Source organism: Zosterops lateralis (assembly GCF_965231275.1).
Source record: "Zosterops lateralis genome assembly, chromosome: 2".
NCBI lineage: Eukaryota > Metazoa > Chordata > Aves > Passeriformes > Zosteropidae > Zosterops > Zosterops lateralis.
The window spans coordinates 104864854-104883853 of record NC_139763.1 but is presented as its reverse complement, the minus strand read 5'-3'; the positions used below and the strand labels follow the sequence as shown (position 1 = coordinate 104883853).

At 41.3% G+C, this 19000-nt stretch overlaps 1 protein-coding gene across 2 annotated transcripts in view; it reads right to left on the bottom strand.

The window, feature by feature from the left end:
- Positions 1 to 15985: 15985 nt before the first annotated feature.
- Positions 15986 to 19000, bottom strand: part of EPHA3 (EPH receptor A3) — a 176332-nt gene continuing 173317 nt past the window's right edge. For both annotated transcript variants that reach the window (XM_083854330.1, XM_083854329.1), the window contains exon 17: positions 15986 to 18687. In XM_083854330.1, the coding sequence (XP_083710456.1) occupies positions 18582 to 18687 (106 nt within the window). In that variant the 3' untranslated portion in view covers positions 15986 to 18581. The remainder of the gene's footprint in view (positions 18688 to 19000) is intronic.

Genomic DNA, 19000 nt, shown 5'->3' with positions numbered 1-19000 from the left:
TAAACCCTTCAGGGTTTATTCTGAGTTCCCTTGCTCCAGGCAAATTGGTTACAGTCTCATTCACTGTCAAGCAAACCCAACACAAGATAAATCACCCGGCATTAATCTTTTGCAGTTCACCTATAATACAAAAGAGCAGTAACCTAACACTTTAATCATGGCACTGTTACAAGCTGCTGTTCTCCACCAAGTTGAAAGCTCCTTCTGCACTTGGGCTCATCATCATGAGCCTCACCACAGCTGTCACAGAGTGGGAAATGCCATCTCTGCCCATTTTCAGGAATAAAGATTAATCTAGAAGCCAAGGGAAGTTGCTGGTACCTACCAGGAGGAAGCAAATGGTGCTGGAGCACAGGTATCCAAGCAACTCCCCCACATGAGGGTTTCAGGTTGCTCTGAAGATGCAGAACTGCTGGCAGGGGTCTCTCCATGGTACAAAGCCAACAGGTTCTCACTCCAGTTCAATCTGAATCCTCCGAAAAATAACATTGTCCCCTAGAAAGCTATTTGTCAACCAGATACCTACCAGAAATACTCTGCTTTTTTTCAGCATCTCCAGTTTGTCAAAGATAACAAAAGCATTTGTGCAGTGATATGCACTGTCTTTCATGGATGGACATAAAGAACTACTTCAGAAACCCATAATAAATCCACTAGGTCATAGGAAAATACACAACTAATTGTCTACACATGGTTTATACTTTAAAGAAGTCACATTTGCATCTGCAGTAGCAGAAATGAGCTTTATCTGGGGAGAAGGGGAAGGATGATATATATTAAGCTGATTAATTAATCACAAGGTCACATTCCCTAAGAAAAAGAGTCCTGCCCAAAGAATTTCCATTAGAAAACAAGGCAAGACATACAGGCTATATCTAGAAGTAAAATTGAGATAAATTCTTCTAAGTCACACGCATTTCTCTTTCTGAGTTGCTCCATAAAACAAATCTTTCCCTTTGAACCAAAGGAAATATTCTTGGACAACTTTTCTTTAGGAGATGCTGAGCCAGAAGCTTCCTCTGAAGCCAGGGAAAACTGCAGTTTCTCAACACCTTCAAGCAGATATACACATACATACACATGTATCACACGTACATAACACACACAGAGCTGCAGGAAGACATTTGAAACAGAGTTCCCTTTTGTATTTACTTTACAATCACCATGGGACACAACAAATTAACTGAACTAATCAACTAATAGAGCACATTAACTCTCTCACAATCTAGATGTTGTGGTTGCTGAATGCGGGAATTGATACCAGACAGCCTTTAGTCACTGACTGTGTTACTGATTATGTCCAATTATGGCAAAGAAAAAGGATTCTGAAACATTTGAGCTGGGGCAGAGAGAGAGAGAGAAGCATAATTTGTGCCTTATGTTAGGCAGATCTTCCTCCCCTACTACAGCATTATTCAATTATTGGCCATCTATTTACCACCAAGGAGACAATCTGGCCGTGTGCTCTGCAGTATTTCCCCTTTGCCAAAGCTGTCTGATGCTCACACATCCCATTCACAGGGCACCAAGTGGTGACACCGAGCCAGGCTGCACTGGAGAGGCTCAAATCATGCTCAGCTCACAGCCAATTTGTCAAGGTGGGAGGTTGAGTTTCAGGCCTGGAATGTAATTCATATTTCAGTGTCCTGACAAGAGGCAGCCTCGGTGCCCTGTGCACGCAGGGAAAGCGATCCTGGCCAGGCTGCAGCCTGGTTATCCCACACACCCTGCACAGAGAATGCCTCCTCTGTGTGAGCACCTCAGGGCTGCTCCTTCTGCCTGCCAGCACCATTAAATGGGTGAGCTCTTGGCTCGTGGCTGTGTCTGGCATCTACAGCTCTGACACACACAGGGCACACAGCACAGACTAGGCAGTGCTCCCTCTCACTTTGGGTAAAGTGCTGCTTTAGGGGAGCAATGCACCTCACTCCTTTTCCACCACAATCACCTCCCTTCCCCAACCCTGAGTTCAAAAAACCAAAAGAAAAGTAAATCATTCCATACCAACTCATAAAGGAAAACATATAATTCAGCAAAAGATTTGCAGCTCAAAGGGTGCAAAAGAGGCTGAGACTATCACACTCCAAGCTGAGTTTAGTCTCTTGGATGCCACTAAAACCTAACCTGTCCTTAAGCATAAAATTATTTCCCTCCCTCCCATCATATAAATCTTCAATTTAGGAAATATCTTCATGGTAAATTAGTCCAGTACCCATCTGCCAAGGAAAAGGTGGTAAGAGGAAGCCTGGAACTGAAGGAAATAAGGCAGTTCTATTTCCACCATGCAGATTATAAATGCTACAAGGAGTTTTAGCTCCCTTTTTTAAAAGGCACTCATACCATCACACCTGAAAACCTTACAGTTCATAACACACTTCATAAAAGCAGGAACCCTTGGGTCTAGCTAACACTTGAGAAAAGCCAAGCACCTATCTTAGGGCACATCTGCCCAGGTGGGCAGGACACACAAGAGCAGGGGCACAAACCAAGGCTACCACCATTCCTGCTTTCAGTCCACCAACTGTCACTTCTCAAGCCACAAAAAAACCCTAAAAACTTTGCATCACCCCAAGGCAAAGCCAAGGCACAACAGAGCTCCCAGCCCATGCAGCGCTCCCAGCCCATGCAGCGCTCCCAGGTCACAAGGCCAGGCACCCACACCAAGGGGCCTTCCATGGAAATGGGTTCCTTGCCTATCCCAGGGCCTTGCAGGTCACCTGCAGCAGAGCAGCCACACCAGGAACCCCCTCCAAGCTGCCACAGAAAACTCTTCCAAGCCAGATTTTAACCTTTGATAGCCTACAAACCAACCCAAAACAGCTCTAGGTTTACCTCCAATTCAAGAGCACCAAAAAACAACAATATCAGGGGTTATTTTACCTTTTGCCAGCCAGCAGACAGCAGCCCTCAGGAAGTCCTGATGTGCTTGGTCATCAGAAAGAGCCAGACACACTTATCCTGCCCACAGTTGCTTTAAGCACTGCTTTAAGTATGCACAGCTGGGACAGGGGAACTTCCATTTACACCCAAACATAGAAGCACTCTTCAGATTACACAGCATTTTAAACAGGTGCTGAGGACTATGCATGATAAAAGACCATAAAAAAATAGGCACACAACCCCCAGGGGTGGTTTGTTTTTTCCTTTATAAATGTTTTTAATTGATTCTGCAGGACAGAATGCCAGAGTAGCCTATTAATCCCAATATAAGTTTTGCCCTGAGTAAAAGGCTGGACTGGATTTACTTGTATCCAAATCTGTCCCTTGTGTAACTCTGTGGAAGACAATCAAGTTACAGCATGGGAAAATACACACTTTTATATCTAAATGCAAGCTGTCTTTATTAACTCGCTGCAGATGGATGCAGGTGCAGGTAGTTGCTACTGATCCCATTTAAAAACTCAGCTACACAGTTTCCCCTAAAGATCTGTGGACGCTAAAAGGAAAAAGCTGAAGCTGCACAGGTCAAATGTTAAGCTCCTACAACAAAAAGAAAGGTTCCTGTGTCAGTAGGACAAGTTTCTAGTTGCTCGGGTCTCCAGTGTTGCTCTATGGTGACCACAAGGTCCAGGACAAGAGCATATCCTGCACCAGGGAATATCCATCTGGATGACTGGGAGATGTATTTTGGGCCCCTGAGGATTTGGCATATTCCTCTCTTGCATGTCATTACATTAAACCACTTCTTCTGCATCAGATGATCATTTCCTCAGCAGTTTCTGGAAGGAGCTAAATCCCTTAACTGCCTTGGAATAAACCCTCAAGTCATTAGGTATCTCCAGGGGCTACGGGGCTCCAGCTGTGCCAGGCTTGGAACAGCAAGAAAGGGGACAGGCATCTTTCTATTCAAGCCTCAAAAAAACCAAGATACAAACACAATACAGCTTGATCATCTTTCATTTTTGTGGGTTTTTTGTTTGTTTGTTTGGCCACAGTTCAGTTAGTTTTGATTAGATTTGTTTGGGGCTTTTTTCACTCTCATCAGTTAAGAGGAATTAAACCAAAGGAAAGGCCCTGCTCATTTGATCAACCCACCCAGGCAGTTTTGTAAACATGCAGTGACTCCACATGTGGTATCACTCAGTTAATAAATAGAAGCTTGTGCTCTCACCAGCCCCTCACAGGTAACAAACAGGACCCTGATTTTCCCTGAGAAACCACAGCTGGGGGAAAACTGGAAGTCTGGAGCAATCCAGACCACGGAGATGCAAAACTGGGATTTCACAACACCTTCAGAGAAACACCTGCAACCTGAGCACACCCCAGATGTGTTCCTGATGGGTTTCTGCCAATCTCTGAGCCCATCCAAAGGCTACCATGCTATAAAGACTTTGTGGCCTCTTCAGCAGAAAACTCATGAGGGGGAAAGGAGTTCAGGGCTGTATGTTCAAGAAATGTTTTGCCCCTGGATAGGTTTTATCTTTTTTTTTGTAGCTCATGAAACTCCTTGTTTGGACAAAAAGAAAAGGGTCAGGGCATGACATCAGAGCTTGCACAGGTGACATAAAAACCTTCATGCCCTTCTGTCCAGCAAGAGGCTTTAACAAGACCAATCTTTTCCTGCAGGAGAGAATAAAATCTTCCCTAAATGCCCACCTTGGCAAACAGGTTGGTTTTGTCGAGTTTGTTAGCTGACCCATTAAAAAGTTCTTTAAGGATATCAGTTCTCCACTGGCTGCACCTGCACTGCTCAGGATTGTGGCATTGAGAGAACACTTTCTAAGCAGAAAAACACTCATTTGTGGAAATTCCAATTATTCTATGAAAAATCGAAAAATATTTATCCCCAAAGCAACCTGACAAGCAGCTAATAAGTCTACAGATGTGCTGGGCTCAGTTTTTCTGCTCTGAGGACTGTCTCAGAGCAGAAAGCCATGTATTTGGGAGAGAACAGGAAGTCATATAAACTCCAGCTACACATCTGGCTTGAGCCTAGAAATTTCCCATTTCTTGGCAGGTGGGCATGGATAACCAGACTCTCCTCTTTTGGGCTCCTGGGAGTCGTGTGTGGGGGCAGGAATCCCAGAAGGTCTTTCCAAATCTTCAGCCGGGTTGTAAATCCTGATTTTTTTCCGGCCTCCTCAGGATTTTATGCTCCATGGGCCAGAAAACCTCCAAAGCCTTGAGAATCAGGATTTAAAAAAAAAAAAAAAAAAAATCCTCCAAGGGTAATGCTGTGGAATCCAGAGCTAGATGTAATCATACATTGAAGACTGGAAAAAAGATACGAGAGGCTGGAATTTCACCTCTCCTTGGCTTCAGCAGCACCCTTGGTGAGGTGGCTGTGCCTTGCAGCTGTGCATCCTGCAGGGCTCTGGGTCCTGCTTGGCATCTTTCTTCCACTCCTAGCCACAGGACATGGGGCCTTCTTCCAGTTTAATTTATCTAAATGGCAACTTTCAGGTTTTGGAGATGCCACTGCCTCTGATTTTCATATGCTTTGAACAGCTGCTTCAACAGGTTCTCTAAGATGGTGGTTAAAAATCATAGCCTAAGGAAAGGAATATGTCTACTGCCAGCAAGAGTATAAAATATTTTAGAAGATTGTATCTACTAAAGGGGTCTTCTTTCTAACTGTGAAAAACAAACAAACAAACAAACAAAACCAAAACAAAACAAAAAACAAACAAAAAAAAAAAACCCAGAAAAAATCCTACTTGGTTTATTTTTAACTTTTGTGTCACTGTTTCTATCTCTGAATTATCATTAGAATTTACTCTGAGTCCCCAAATGCAAACAGAATATTTTTTTTAAATCAGGATAATTAAAATGAAACACATTTTGTTTCTTTTTTTTTTTTTTTTTCTTTCTTTCTTTCTTTCTTTCTCCTTTTTTTTAAAAAAGTGGGATTTTTTGGAATACAAATGTCAAAGTTTTGTGAGCACATAGGTACTCAGCCAGGCTTGGGGACTGAGCTCAATTCTGTGGGAGCAGAGCAAGATACAGAGCTCAACATGCAGCACCAAAATGAGATTATAACGGGTGTTGTAACTACCTGGTTTTGAAGGATAAGGTCTTTCAGCCCAGGGAAGGGCTGAGAGTAGAGGCAAAGCAAATATTCTTCCAATTATAGGCTATTGATTACCTCCCATTGGTCTACCAAGGAGCAAACACCATGTAGCTTTATATGATTTAGGTAATTTTATTCACCATGCTCCCATTAAAATCAAATTAAAATCCCTTCCTTGCATCTCTTTGTTCAAAACCTTATCCCTTTTCCTTCCCTCGCTGTGAATCATTATCTTACAATAAAAATAAGCTGTATTGTGACCACATGGAGTCAGTGATCTGAAACTTTGTCTTCATCATGTCCCTTAGTTAGTTAATTCAAGAAAAATAAAGGTTACAGAGAGTGGGGAGGTGAAAAGTCTTTTCTGAAGCCACAGGACTCCTTCATGCTTTTGGTCATCATTGATAGACACTGTAGTGACAAAGGTTACATTACAGGATCTTTAACAGAGTCTTCTTTAAACACAAATTCAGCAAAAATAAAACAGCAAAACTGCACTCAGCAAACAATATAAACCCTGGGTTTTGGCACTGCCTGAAGAAATGAGAGTGAAATTATCAGGGTTGCAAAAACATTTATTTCCACTTACAGAGCAAAAACTCGCCAACAAAATCAAGTTGTTTGATTGATTTTAGTTTTTATTAAGTCATCCTGCTACAGCCATAGTCTCCACATTAAAACCTACTGCAATTTCATTTATTAAGCATCTAAAAAAAAAAAAAAATCCTACAAGCTGATGCCATACTCTTAAACTTCTTGAAGCTACAATTGACTTGTAACCAAATCCCCGGGTGCATTATGAAACAGGGCTGTCAAGCCATAACAGCTCTATTACAGCTCCTGCTCCAGCCTCTGAGAGCCTTTGCACAGACTGCCAAAACCCCCACCTACCCAGGGGAAGGCATATCCAACAACAGAGGAGAAGAAATTTGTTGGAACCCTGAATGCTGAGGATTTTAGGCTTTCTGTGCTAACAGGCATTGACCCCCAGGAAAACACTGCATTTGACCTGAGGGTGTGGAACAGGCTTCCAAAATTGACTGATAGTACTGGGATTATGGGTGTGGAGTTTGAATGGAAGTGTGTGATATCACAGGGTGGAAATACTAGAATTTAAGGGTTTGGTATATAGTATTATATATAAAGCAAGATGGAGGATTTAAGGTGTAGGCTAAGTTCTTCTTCTTTCACCTTCTTCTTCATGGGTCTGGGTGGTATTTTGTAATTGGGTGAAAAAGTCCTCATTGTGGACCATGGGTGTTTAGTTATTAGGTTAAAAGTAAGAATAATTTAGGTGTCATTTCATTATTGGACAATTAGTACTTATAAGACCTTGGAAAGAGTTAGAGACAGAGCCATTTTCTACCTCATTATCTAGAACTCACAACTTGTGAGACTGTGCTATAGATAAGAATTAATAAAAATCTGAGTCTGGACACGAAACTGCATCTCCCGAGCTTTAATCCCGGCTCTAACAGAAGAAAAGAAGGTAACAAACCCACAGAAATTGTCCCCATACAAGCTGTCCTCCAAGCAAACACACTGCACAGGTTCTTCTCTTGTTGCCGAGGTGCTGAGGGTGTGGGGGAAATACTAAAGGTGAGAAAGCTTTCAGGAAGCTGTGAAAACAGAAACAGAAAGAGCTGAAGAACTTGGAATTAGCTGCAACTGCACAAAGCTCAAAAGCAGGAGAAGATACAATGATACAGCAAACAAGGACATGAAACAATAGTTTGGGTTCTTAGGCTCGGCTAGGATAGACCTTAAGACTGCAGAAAAATATGATAAGCAAGATAGTGAAAAGGTTTAAGCTTAATAATGGAATATTGTTTACTGTTAATAGAAAGCATTCAAGCAAGCATGGTTTGAAGCAGGTGTAGCTGTGCTTTCAGTGACTGACTAGAACAATTGTCTGTGAGCTTTAGCAATATGTTATTAGCTGGAAAACTTTTAGAAAAAGTCCTGTAACAAAAAGATTTTTGGCTGTTGCTGGCAGATGTGAGCTGTTGCCATCTTTCAATTATCTCAAACTGAGAGCCCCCCAACTCTGTGGCTCTCACAGTGTGTCAGGATTTTGTGACAATAACCAGGCAGGGCTGAGCAGCCCGGGGGCAGAGGGGCCAGGCTGGGTGGGGATCAGCCCTAGTTTGGGCAGCAGCAGTATTAATTCATTATTTATTATATTTATTTATTATATTTATACAATATTAAGACCTGTCTCAGACTGCAAAGGTTGTCATGTTTCAGTGCCCGCCACGCCTGGGACATGAGTAAAATGGGATTTGTCTTTTAGGCCAAAGGTTTCTCAGGTGTAGGGATGGGAAGAGCTGTGTGACTCTGTGTGGATCATGAACTCTGAAGCCAAAAACTGAGAGGTTTGTCTGCCTCAGGCCACTCTAAAAGATTTCTGTGAGACCCCAGACTATTATTTTCTTGTAAGCCTTTGGTGATAAAGATTTCAAACCTGCTTTTGCTGCTGATTTTGGAGCATAGCTAGTGTCCAAGTGAAAAAAATCTGTATTATTCCACAGCTACACCCCTCATTGTATTTGTTTTCCTCTTTGCTGTGATTTAATCATTTCCACTGTTTTGTATAAGGCACATCAAGAAGTTTGGGCAGAAAGGAGAACATTTCCAGTTGTTAGGCTACAAATAGACCTGAGATCTTCTAAAATGCAATGACAAACCTAACAAGAACCGAAGCCAACGAGGAACTTCACAAAGTCAGGCTTCTACCTTAGCTCTCCCCTGCTGCTGAGGCACAACAGATACTCACATGTCCTGAGTTTCCAGTGATGAGCATTTTCCTCAATTAATAAGTATTCCACCACCATTGACCATTTAGCCTTGCCAAACCTGGCAGTGCCCCAGCAAGGTGCTGGTAACCTACAGGGAAGCCTGGAGCTGAGTTTTGGGGAATGAAATCCCCTCCCTTCCTGCCTCGCCCCATAGCTGCTCCTTCACACCCTTCTGCAGCTGAGCAGCAGTGCTGGAAATCAGCACCACGGAGAATTTGTGGCCTTCACCACATTCCCCAGGGACTGTGGCACCATGATGTGTGATGCCAGGGATGTGGAGGTGGCAAGATCAAAGCAAAGAAAAAAAAAAAACCACTCCATACTTAACAGAACATTTTTTCTTTTTCTTTCCTTTATTTTTTCCTTTTACCTCTGAGGGTTGGATAAAGTGTGCATGGCCTAAAAAGAAAAATATGTGCACATTACTCTAAGCTTCTAATGGTAGCAATAAGTCTCAGGGGTGTTTCTCCAAGTTGCAGTCAGACTTTTACAATACGCAGAACCCCCTTTTAAGGCATCTCATTCTGCTTTCTCACAAATGCAAAGAGCAAGGCAATTATGGAGAGGTTGGAAGTGCCACAACCCTCAAATGACACAAGAGCCGACGTATTTTTCTTCCAAGAATCTTACCCTCTTATGTTCTGCAAAGAGATTTATAATGCACTGCTCCCATTCCACATCCAAGCCCCTTCACAGCATCCCTGGAGAGAGGGGTAACTTTAGCCCTGTGTCCAAACCCTGCTAAGGCTAAATGAAGGAAACAGGAATGCTTCCCCCGAGTCCTCTACTCCTGCCTCCAGTATTACTGAGCTTGGTATTTCAGGGACTAAACCAGATCTTTTTTTTTTTTTTTTTTTTTTCCTCTCACTCTCCCAGTGGAAAATTAATCAGCTTTTCACAAACTGTAGGTGAAACTTCTGACAACCCTTCTGAGCTTTTTCAGATTCCTTTGTACTGGAAGATAAAGTTTTTCTCTGCATAGTAGTGGCAACCTCTCCCTCAAGATACAGGACTAACAGCCTAAAACATCAAGCAGATTTCATAGACCTGGTGATCCAAGCCCATAAAACTTTTAATTGTTAAATATTTTAAAAATATTTCAAGAATATTTCAAAAGTTTTATCACTTCAGTATCACAGTAACTACACACAGCCAGACCTGTCATAGCAAACTCAATATATTTTACAGCGTGATAAGAATAGCTACTTGGAGAAAGAAGTCCTGTTGATAAAATGATAGAATAGTAGCAGATAAGTTTGAAAGTTTCCCTTTTGGGAAGCCACTGAGACATTTTTGACCATTGGTTCACTTGGCTCTGTGCCATTTGAGTCAGATACTGCACAGACACCGAGGACACGGATGAAAACAGGGTGTGATCTAAATGTCAGATTGTAAATTCCAAAGGATTATGATCAAAATATCCAAGCTGGTTGTTCCACTGGTTTCCCACAAGATGGAAAACTTTTGTTCTGTCTCCTACCGTGATCTTCCTGTTGAGAGCAGTAAATTATTTAATCGGTAATTTTAGCACTTTTCTAGCAGACACTTAACAAAAGGCCATAGCCAAAATCATTGGAAGGACTCATTTAGGAGGCCATTTAACAGCCAGCGATTGCCTATACTAAAGGTAAAGGCTTGGGAAGAAACCCTGTGAAAGAGGTTCCTCTGAAAAGGCACCGAACAGATCCCAGTGAAAACATCGAAGCAGAACTGGGGGTAAAGGGTTTTTCTGGTGCTGTGCTCGTCATGGTTAAAAACAGACTAGATACACAAAAATGCACTTCAGGCAGAGTGCTTAAAACCCAAACTGCAGTAGGTGTTGTGGCAGCCAGAGGGAAAAGGCCAAAGAGCTGCTTGTGTTCACAATGTTTATGTACATTATGCCTCAAAACACACGGTGAGATGATGGAGCCTGGTCTGCACCCTGCAGAGCTGGATCACAATCACCCAACATTATCTTAAGCTGCTTAGTGTGTGGCTGCTATTAAATTCTTTTTTTTACAGTCTAAATGCATAGCTTAGCTGGCTATGGCACTTGTTCAGCAGAGGATATATTGAATAGAAATTACAAAAGAAGGGAGAGATAATGCACTTTTAGTTTTTGGGTGTTAAGAGTAGCAGAGGTCTCTGACTTCTTCAGCCCTGTGCTTCATTGTATTCCTTCTGCCTTCTGTCCTTCTTCTGATGGGATGTCTTACCTCGCAGCAGGAAATTGATAAAGCTGTGTTACAATTCTGAAGGCTGGCTGGTGTCGGGGACAGGGTTTGCTTTCATTTAATCTTTATTTTATATTTATTTGAAGGAATGAAGTAGTTTCTTTGGCTTAATTAGTTATTTAACCAGGGAGGTGTTTTTCACTAAAACCCTATAGAACCTTATATGAAGAGGTAAAAAAAGGGGCAGGAAAAAAATTTCTCTGTGGGCCAGCTCCTCTGTCTCCAAAAACCCACGTGCACAATGAGAGAAGCTGGGAACAGAAAGGAAAAAATTGAACCAAGTAATAACTGAATATTGAAAAAAAAAACAACCAACCAAAACCAAGCAAAAAACTCAAGAAAATATCTATATCCAAATCTCAGAAATAGATTTTATTTGTTCATATTGTTTCCTATTTTCATTTGACTTCCTTGGCAGGTAGCCCAGTGCTCCATCAGTGAGAGGAAAGGAAGTTACAGCATCACATTGTTGTAGGGATTGAATTTTATTGCTTTGCTATTACAATTAGGCAAGTATTAACTCAGTTAAATGAGGCACCATTTTTTTAAAAGTATATACAAGTGGGAATTGTGACTTAGTCCTCTACTAAAGCCCTCCCAAAAGCTTTATGAGAGTGAAAGAAAGAGAATAAAAATAGCTAAATAATAAAAGGTGATGCAACTTTAAAGGGGCACACTAAAACTGGGAATCATTATTGGTGATTAGCTGCCAACCAGCCTGAGGGGAAGCTGCACGTTTTAGCAGTGGTCAAAAACCTGGCAGCAAATATCCAGCTGGAGCTGCAAAAAGCCACCCAGAAAATATGGGGATAAAATGTCTGCACTGAACGTGATTTATGGGGTAAAGAATCCCAGGCAAACCCAAATGTCCAGTGGGATTCACAGAGTTAAACTTGGATGGCACAGACAGGCAAACAATTAACTGTGCAACCACTGAAACACTGCTTTGACTCTGAAACATCTCCTCAAGTCATCTCCCACCCTCATTTTTTGGGATTTTTGCTGTAAGACAGAGCAGATGGGCAGCCCCTGTTGGCAGCAGAGGGAGGAGGGGTCAGGACGATGCTTGGTGGGGACAGCAGGGGACAGCAGGTACCAGGGAAAACCTGCAGGGGGAAGGGGCTCTGCCACACTAAACTCCCGTGGTTTGAGCCCAGTTTTAGCCTCCGTGGAGCTGCAGGAACTCTGAGAGTAATGAAAGTGAAATGAGCGAACCACCCTGTGAAAATAAAATGCCTCAAATAAAATGTAAAATATACCCAAGGACAATTTCCTGCTGGGTGGGGAGGGGAACAAGAGAATTGACATCAGAGATGCTTATTTGAATCCCTGGTCAGACTATGGTGCAAAACAACCAGACCTCCATTTTTATTTTTTCCCCCCATTTAAACAAATAGGGCTTAGCATTTATATGTTTTTTTACTGGTTTCATTTCACCTCAGTGCCTTAAAATAAAATGTTTTACTCTATGCTCTCATGAACACCATGAGACTAAACACTAACTTTTTTTTGTCCTTGCAGCCTTGAGGCAGGAGAAGAAGCCAAAAGCCTGCTTCCCTAAATCGCCAAAAATTAAGAATAAAAAGCTCTGGTTATTTCACTCTCGCCTGCAAACATGCACTTCTTTAAAGGGCTGGAAGCTAAACTCAGTATTAATTACAAATCCATGGTGAGTAAACACTCACTTTACCAAAGAAACTTAAAAACTGAGCTTTCCAAGACTACTGGATAAAAGAGGAGTGGAGATAAAGGGTATTTCTCCCTTTACATGGAGAGCAATAGAGTGAATTCAAATATTCTAATGCACCCACATCTCAGCTACCTTCAAAGTGATATATCAGTGATGAATCTTAGTTGCTGAATCAAATTAAAAATAAATAATGAAATTTGCTAAGCAAATGCTCCCTTAATGATGACTCCAAGTCATTGCTTGATGGCAAAAATTCAAAGCAGAACCTGGTTGTGCACTAAAATATTTGTCTGTGTACATTTTATTTCTGTTTCATGATCAGGAATCTTAACAGTCAAAAGTGATAGATGCATTCAAGATTCCAGAGTCTGTGGGATTTATTAGAGCAACAAGGGACTGGTCCAAGTCCTGGCTGTTCTTTTGGAGAAGTCCTGGAGCCCAGGCAACTGGAGAGGAGCAAAGATCATCCTCAGCTTTAAAGAGAGGAGAAAAGCAGAGCCAGGCAATTCCAGAGCAGGTATGCTAACCTCAAATACCCAGAAAGAGCTATTTTTAAATATCTCACACAATACATTTCTAAGCAGCTGGAGGATTACAAGGTCTTAAGAAACCAACTCAGATTTGTCAAGAATAAACAAATCCTGTCAAACTCATCTCATTTATTGCTGTGGCAGGATAATCTAAAAAGTGGTGGATGTGATTTATCTTGTCTTTACTAAGACTTCTGATGCTGTCTCCCATGACATTCTCATGAGCTAACTGGGGAAATATGGGCTATTATGAAATCATTTTAATGTGAAAGCAGAGTGAGCTGAAAAATCCTGTGTACTGAGTACTCTTCATTTACCAGAGGCCATCTGAAAAGGATCATGAGGAAGCCAAGAGAAAGTTCTATTTTGTGTTTTCTGCAGTTCACCTTTGCATGAATAACCTTCATGGAGACCATGTGTCTGTTTGTATGTGGAAAGGAATCAGAGCTGAGAGAGATTATCTCTAATTTTTTTTTTTTTTTTTTTTTTTTTTTTTTTTTTTTTTTTTTAATTGGGAAAGTAAAATTCATTAAGAAATCCCAAAGCATTGGAACAAGGACTGAAAAAGGAACTGAGTGCACACCCATTAAATGGGGAATTACTGACCAGGCAGTGGTAGCTTGGAAAGGATCTGAGGAATCAGAGGAGCTCAGAAAATTAAAGGAAGTCAATAATAGCATGGATAACCATATGAATTAACAGGAGTGGCACGTGTGAGGCAGCAGATGTAATGCTCTGATTTCGCTTGGCACTGCTTGGGCTTTTAATGGTACAGAGATCTGGGCCTGGGCACATATCATCCTTCTTCATCCTTGGGAAGAAATGCAAAGTGGAAAAACACCACTTGGGCAGCACTAACCAACCCCGACAGGCATATTGAATTCATGGAACTGATTATCAGCAATTTACCTCTCCAGAGTCGATGATCATGATGGATCCCTTCCAAGTCAGCATATTCTGGGATGCTGTGGTGGGGGGGAGCTGCCAGGCAGTTCCTTGTTCTGCTGTTGTTAAGTGACAACAACTGGTGCCCTTCCAGAGCTGGCTACATTAATTAATTAAATTAATACCATTTTACAGTAAAAGCAATAAAAACACCAATAGCCGTTGTGCCCTCTAGGATCTAGAGCAAATATAATGTACCAGCAATGCCCAAGGGATAGGCACAAGCCAGGCTAACACAACTGCTGAGGGAAATCTGTTCACAGAGCAAATGGTTTGCACACTGCATGGATTAGATCTCATCAGAGCCACCTCCCTGGTGCTCAAGAGCATCAACCCCCCCTGTTTGGAAACTAAAATGACACCATTTATCCACTACAGCATGAAACATTCTGGGGCCAGGAAGAACAAATGGCTTCCAGTCCAGCTGTGGTCATGCAAGGACAAGTCCATTTTCTGTGATTCCCTTTCTGTTGAACACACTGAGACAAAATCCATCCCCACCCCAAGCCCCCAATAAAAAAGGATGCTACATCCACATTCATAAAGTTTATCAGCTTACAGACTCCAGAACAGGTATATCATTCATTGTTTTGCACCAGTAAGCAGAGTAGTATACAAAAGCATGCAAAATCAGTTATGGTACAGAAAGAACCTGTAAAATTCAAGAAACTGGCAAGCATCAAAACCATTCCTATTTTTCTAGGAAGAGGATTCCTGAGTTGTGTGTGTTGGCAATTTCAAAGACCCTGTATTTGGGTGAAGCACACAGAAGAAAAAAAACATGGCAGGGACATAACAAAACAGGGGCAAAATATTATCTAACACAGATACTCAGAGGCAAGAAATGATCATGGGGTGAAATTACAGTATGTGGTGGGCTACTTTATTTTGTTGAAAAGTACATCTTTGACTGGATTCAACATAGCAATAAGATGAAAAGAGGTCCACTGGTGAGGGAGGAAAAAAAGCAAAAGTTTGGAAATACTTGACACAACTAAAATAAATGATAGCTTTTTTTAATATCCCATAGGCAGGCTGTAGAAGATGTTTTCCAGTATCCATGGAGAAAGCAAAGTCTTCAACTGATGTAAGTCAGTTTTGCACAAATGCTGGTCTGCTTAGTTAAAACCTGCACTGCTTGTTTCTTTAATAGATAATATAGGTAATATCTAGCTTTCACTCCAGACCCATGCTTTAACACTCAGAATTTATCCATATTTAATTACAATTTTATCACACTAATCAAATAAATTTACTTTGTCCTCCAAGCAATCACCTCAGTATTTCAGTATGTAAAAAATACTTTCATTATGTTTATTATAAAAATATAAATGTTTCCACTACAAATCATTTTACATTAGTAAGAGGCCATCTACAATTGCACAATATATAATCTAAATGAGTAAGTAATGCTTTTGAAATACAAGTTAAAGTAAATACATATTGCCAATCAAATCACATCTATACATTGCTTATTGGATGCTAAGTTACAGCACAAAAACTAGATTATGTTAACAGAAATAAATAAAATGGAAACTATATTGAAAGGTACAAACCCAATAATATGGCATGTCTTTTTATGAAGCAGTTTGCATTTTGCTTGATGTCCATAACCTGTACAGGCAGATGGCCACACGACCTCTATTTCTCTACTCCACACTGAAGAATTGTACACTGCTATGTTTACATATGTACAGGGGGACAGGGAGTACAGGATGCTTGCAACAGAGGCCACTTACAGTACAAATCAACTTCTGACAGGGAGGGAAAACCAAATGGGTTTTAAAAACTCTCAACTCCTAACAGCAAAGAAAAGCAAAACCGAGCTGCTTTATTTTTTTTTCCCTCGGTGAGATTGAATCTTTTATGCTGAGCATGCCTGAACAGAGGGCAAGGAACACGGCAGGACACATGGCAGGAGGAAATGGAGGGTGGTTGGTGCAAAGTTTTCAAGTGTCTGAAGCTCTGAGGATTGGGTCTGTGTCTCCAGCAATATTTCCCCGAGGTCAGCCCCCATCCCAGCCCCTCACCCCCACACTCCAGCAGCAGAATGAAGCTGAGGAGAAATGTTACAAAAAGCTGTCCCCACGCAAAGTGTTTGACACTGGATTTCGGTGGCTTAAATTCACTAACAGTGTCTGATTTAGAGCAATCTCAAACCAAAGAAAAGAAAGATTTTGAATGAACTGAGCAACACAAAACGCAGCTTTTCTATCCAGCATGCTGCATTTCATGGGAGATTGGGGCAGATAAGGGGAAGTGTTCTTTACAGCTTAAGTGCTTTATTTTACCTTTCTTCCTTTTTTTTTTCTTTTCTTTTTTTTTTTTAATTTTAACTTTAAAACCCATTCACTTCTCTTTCAGAAAGGATTGCTAATTATTATGCTGTGAGTGTTTCAAAACCAGTCCTTTGCAGCATGCTCACTACCAGCACTCATGAAAAAGCCTCTAACTCTGTTTTTCTTCAGCAGTGTGTGATAAACATTATGCCTGGACATTTAGTAAGTCCTGCATTCATGTAGAACAATTTCAGCCCTACAAACCCTAGAAACTGATTCTTTCCTCACTTATGTACCTTCCAAACTCAAGCCAACAGAAGAAAGCACAACTGGTTACCTGCTTTTACAGGCACAGAGAAAACACAATCTGCCGTTTTTTAATCTACCTCTCACACTTTCTTGGACTTCTAAGGATTCATCAGAATCAGGTCTAGATTCCAGAATGCCAAGTTGGGAAGCAGAATGGTTTCCCCTGGTGACCAAGGCCTGCTGTCTGTGTGCCTGGCATCACATCAGAGTGTTGAGAAGCGCAAGAAGTGGCTCACACTGTGTTTTAAGCCACTCATTTTCAGAGCAAAGAGTTGTGTCTGCTCAGAACTGGGACTGATGTGCTCCAGAGCAACAATTTAGGAGTTGGGAAGCTCTTTGGAAGACAATAAAAATGGTGGAGGACCCTCAAAATCTGCCTTCCAGTCTCCTTTTTCCAGTGGTAGATGTGAATGCTCTCCTGGACTTGGGCTCCTTTCTGCTTTCTTTCAAGGAACAGGTACCCACAGAAGCTGTGCCAACAATTCAGGTCCCCTAGAGCATGGCAGTGCCCCTACAGGGGTGTTTCTAGCTCAGGCATGTGTAAATTTCCACACCAAAACCTCACTTGACACCTTAAGTCATCCTTTTGAACAAAGGTCACTTTCCAGGGAACTCAAAAAGCACATCAGTTAAAGCAGGATGCAAAAACCCTGGCCCTCTTTGATATTTTCTTGGCAGATCTCTCACCTGAACACCACCCAAGAATAGGGCTCCTTATTGTGCCAGGAAAGCAGCCTTGGGGAAGGAAATGGGATGTGCTGTTTGGGGCAGATACTGATCTAAAGATCAATGCACACACCACTGTCAAAACCCTAGCCTGGTTGAAAATACCACTCACAGCAAATGGAAGAAATCTCATTTCCAAAAGAAAAGTCCAGATGCTTTTCATAGTGTCAGTGCTGGAAAAAAGACCACCTTTCTTTCCTTCTGGATTTCATGCACGATGCTATGAGTGTAAAATCAGCTCGTAGCTAACCCTCAGACAATTTCTCAGGCTGAACCAATGAAGTTTGGATAACATTTGGCACGTGGCAATAATACAGCCAGGTTAAGGTATTTAAGCATAAATATAAACAATAATGAAAAAAAATTAAAATAAATAAGCCTTGTAAAAATTAAGACTTGTTGACTTGTTACTATTTAAATGAACACAGTTAGGGAAGCTAACATAATGGTGAAAATCTTCTGTCAACTAACTCAAAGTCACTACAAACTTTATTTCTGTTCCTTCCTGAAGTTGAAATAGCATGTTACAATGACATTATAGTATATATGGCCAGACAGGTTGTGAGGTATAGTCCTCTATTTTCCTTGCTTTTAAAGAAATAAAATACCTGTTACAGAACTCTTCTGTATAAAAATACTGCAAGTCTTTCTTTCTTCTTGTTTGCTGTATAGATCAAATACACAGCTTTTATGTCCATGTTTTTTTTTTTCTGTTATTCAGTCACTTAATATTCAAATGGCTCTAGTTTTAGTAACACTGGTTTTTACTTGGAAGGATTTTTCACTTTTTTTTTTTTTACTTTTGATATTTACTATTTGCATTAACAGTCAGTCAAGAGCACCCACCCTTTAGGATTAACAGATAGAAAACAAGTTTGCTCCTATTTTTAAGGCATTTATACTCAGTATTTGAGTGTCTTGTGGGTTTGAAATCTCAACCATTGCGTTTCCAAAGCTGTTGCAAAGGACTCCTTTAAATTCTGCCATTTATCAGCCACCACTTTTGACCTGCGATGCAACTTTTCTCCTTTTCTTTTCTTTTCTTTTCTCCTCTCCTGAGCAACATCATTTTGGTACCTTACACAGGAACAGGGCTGTTCTTTGTATGAGTTTCTAGAGCTTTGATACTGCTGACAATCTTCTTCTGAGGGCCCACCACTGTAACTCCAACTTTTTTCATGTCACTGGGAAAAAAAAGAGAAGGTTTGTGAGTGAGGACACTGATCTTCACAGCACTGATCTCAGCAGACAGCAGGGAATCTGCCCCTCTCTCATTGCTGCACTGAAGGAGCCTCCAGGTACAGGGATATTGCTAAAACACAAGCCCTCATGCAAAAAACGCTGAGCAACTCTCTGAAAACACAAGGGGGCTGCAGAAAAATAGAGTGAAGGTCATTTAGCCTCGTGGTGTTTGCTTACCTGGAAGAAAAGGCAATGAAACTGTTCTCTGGTGATGAAAGCACTGGGGCTTTGGGGCAAGGGGGTCACTGCTGGATC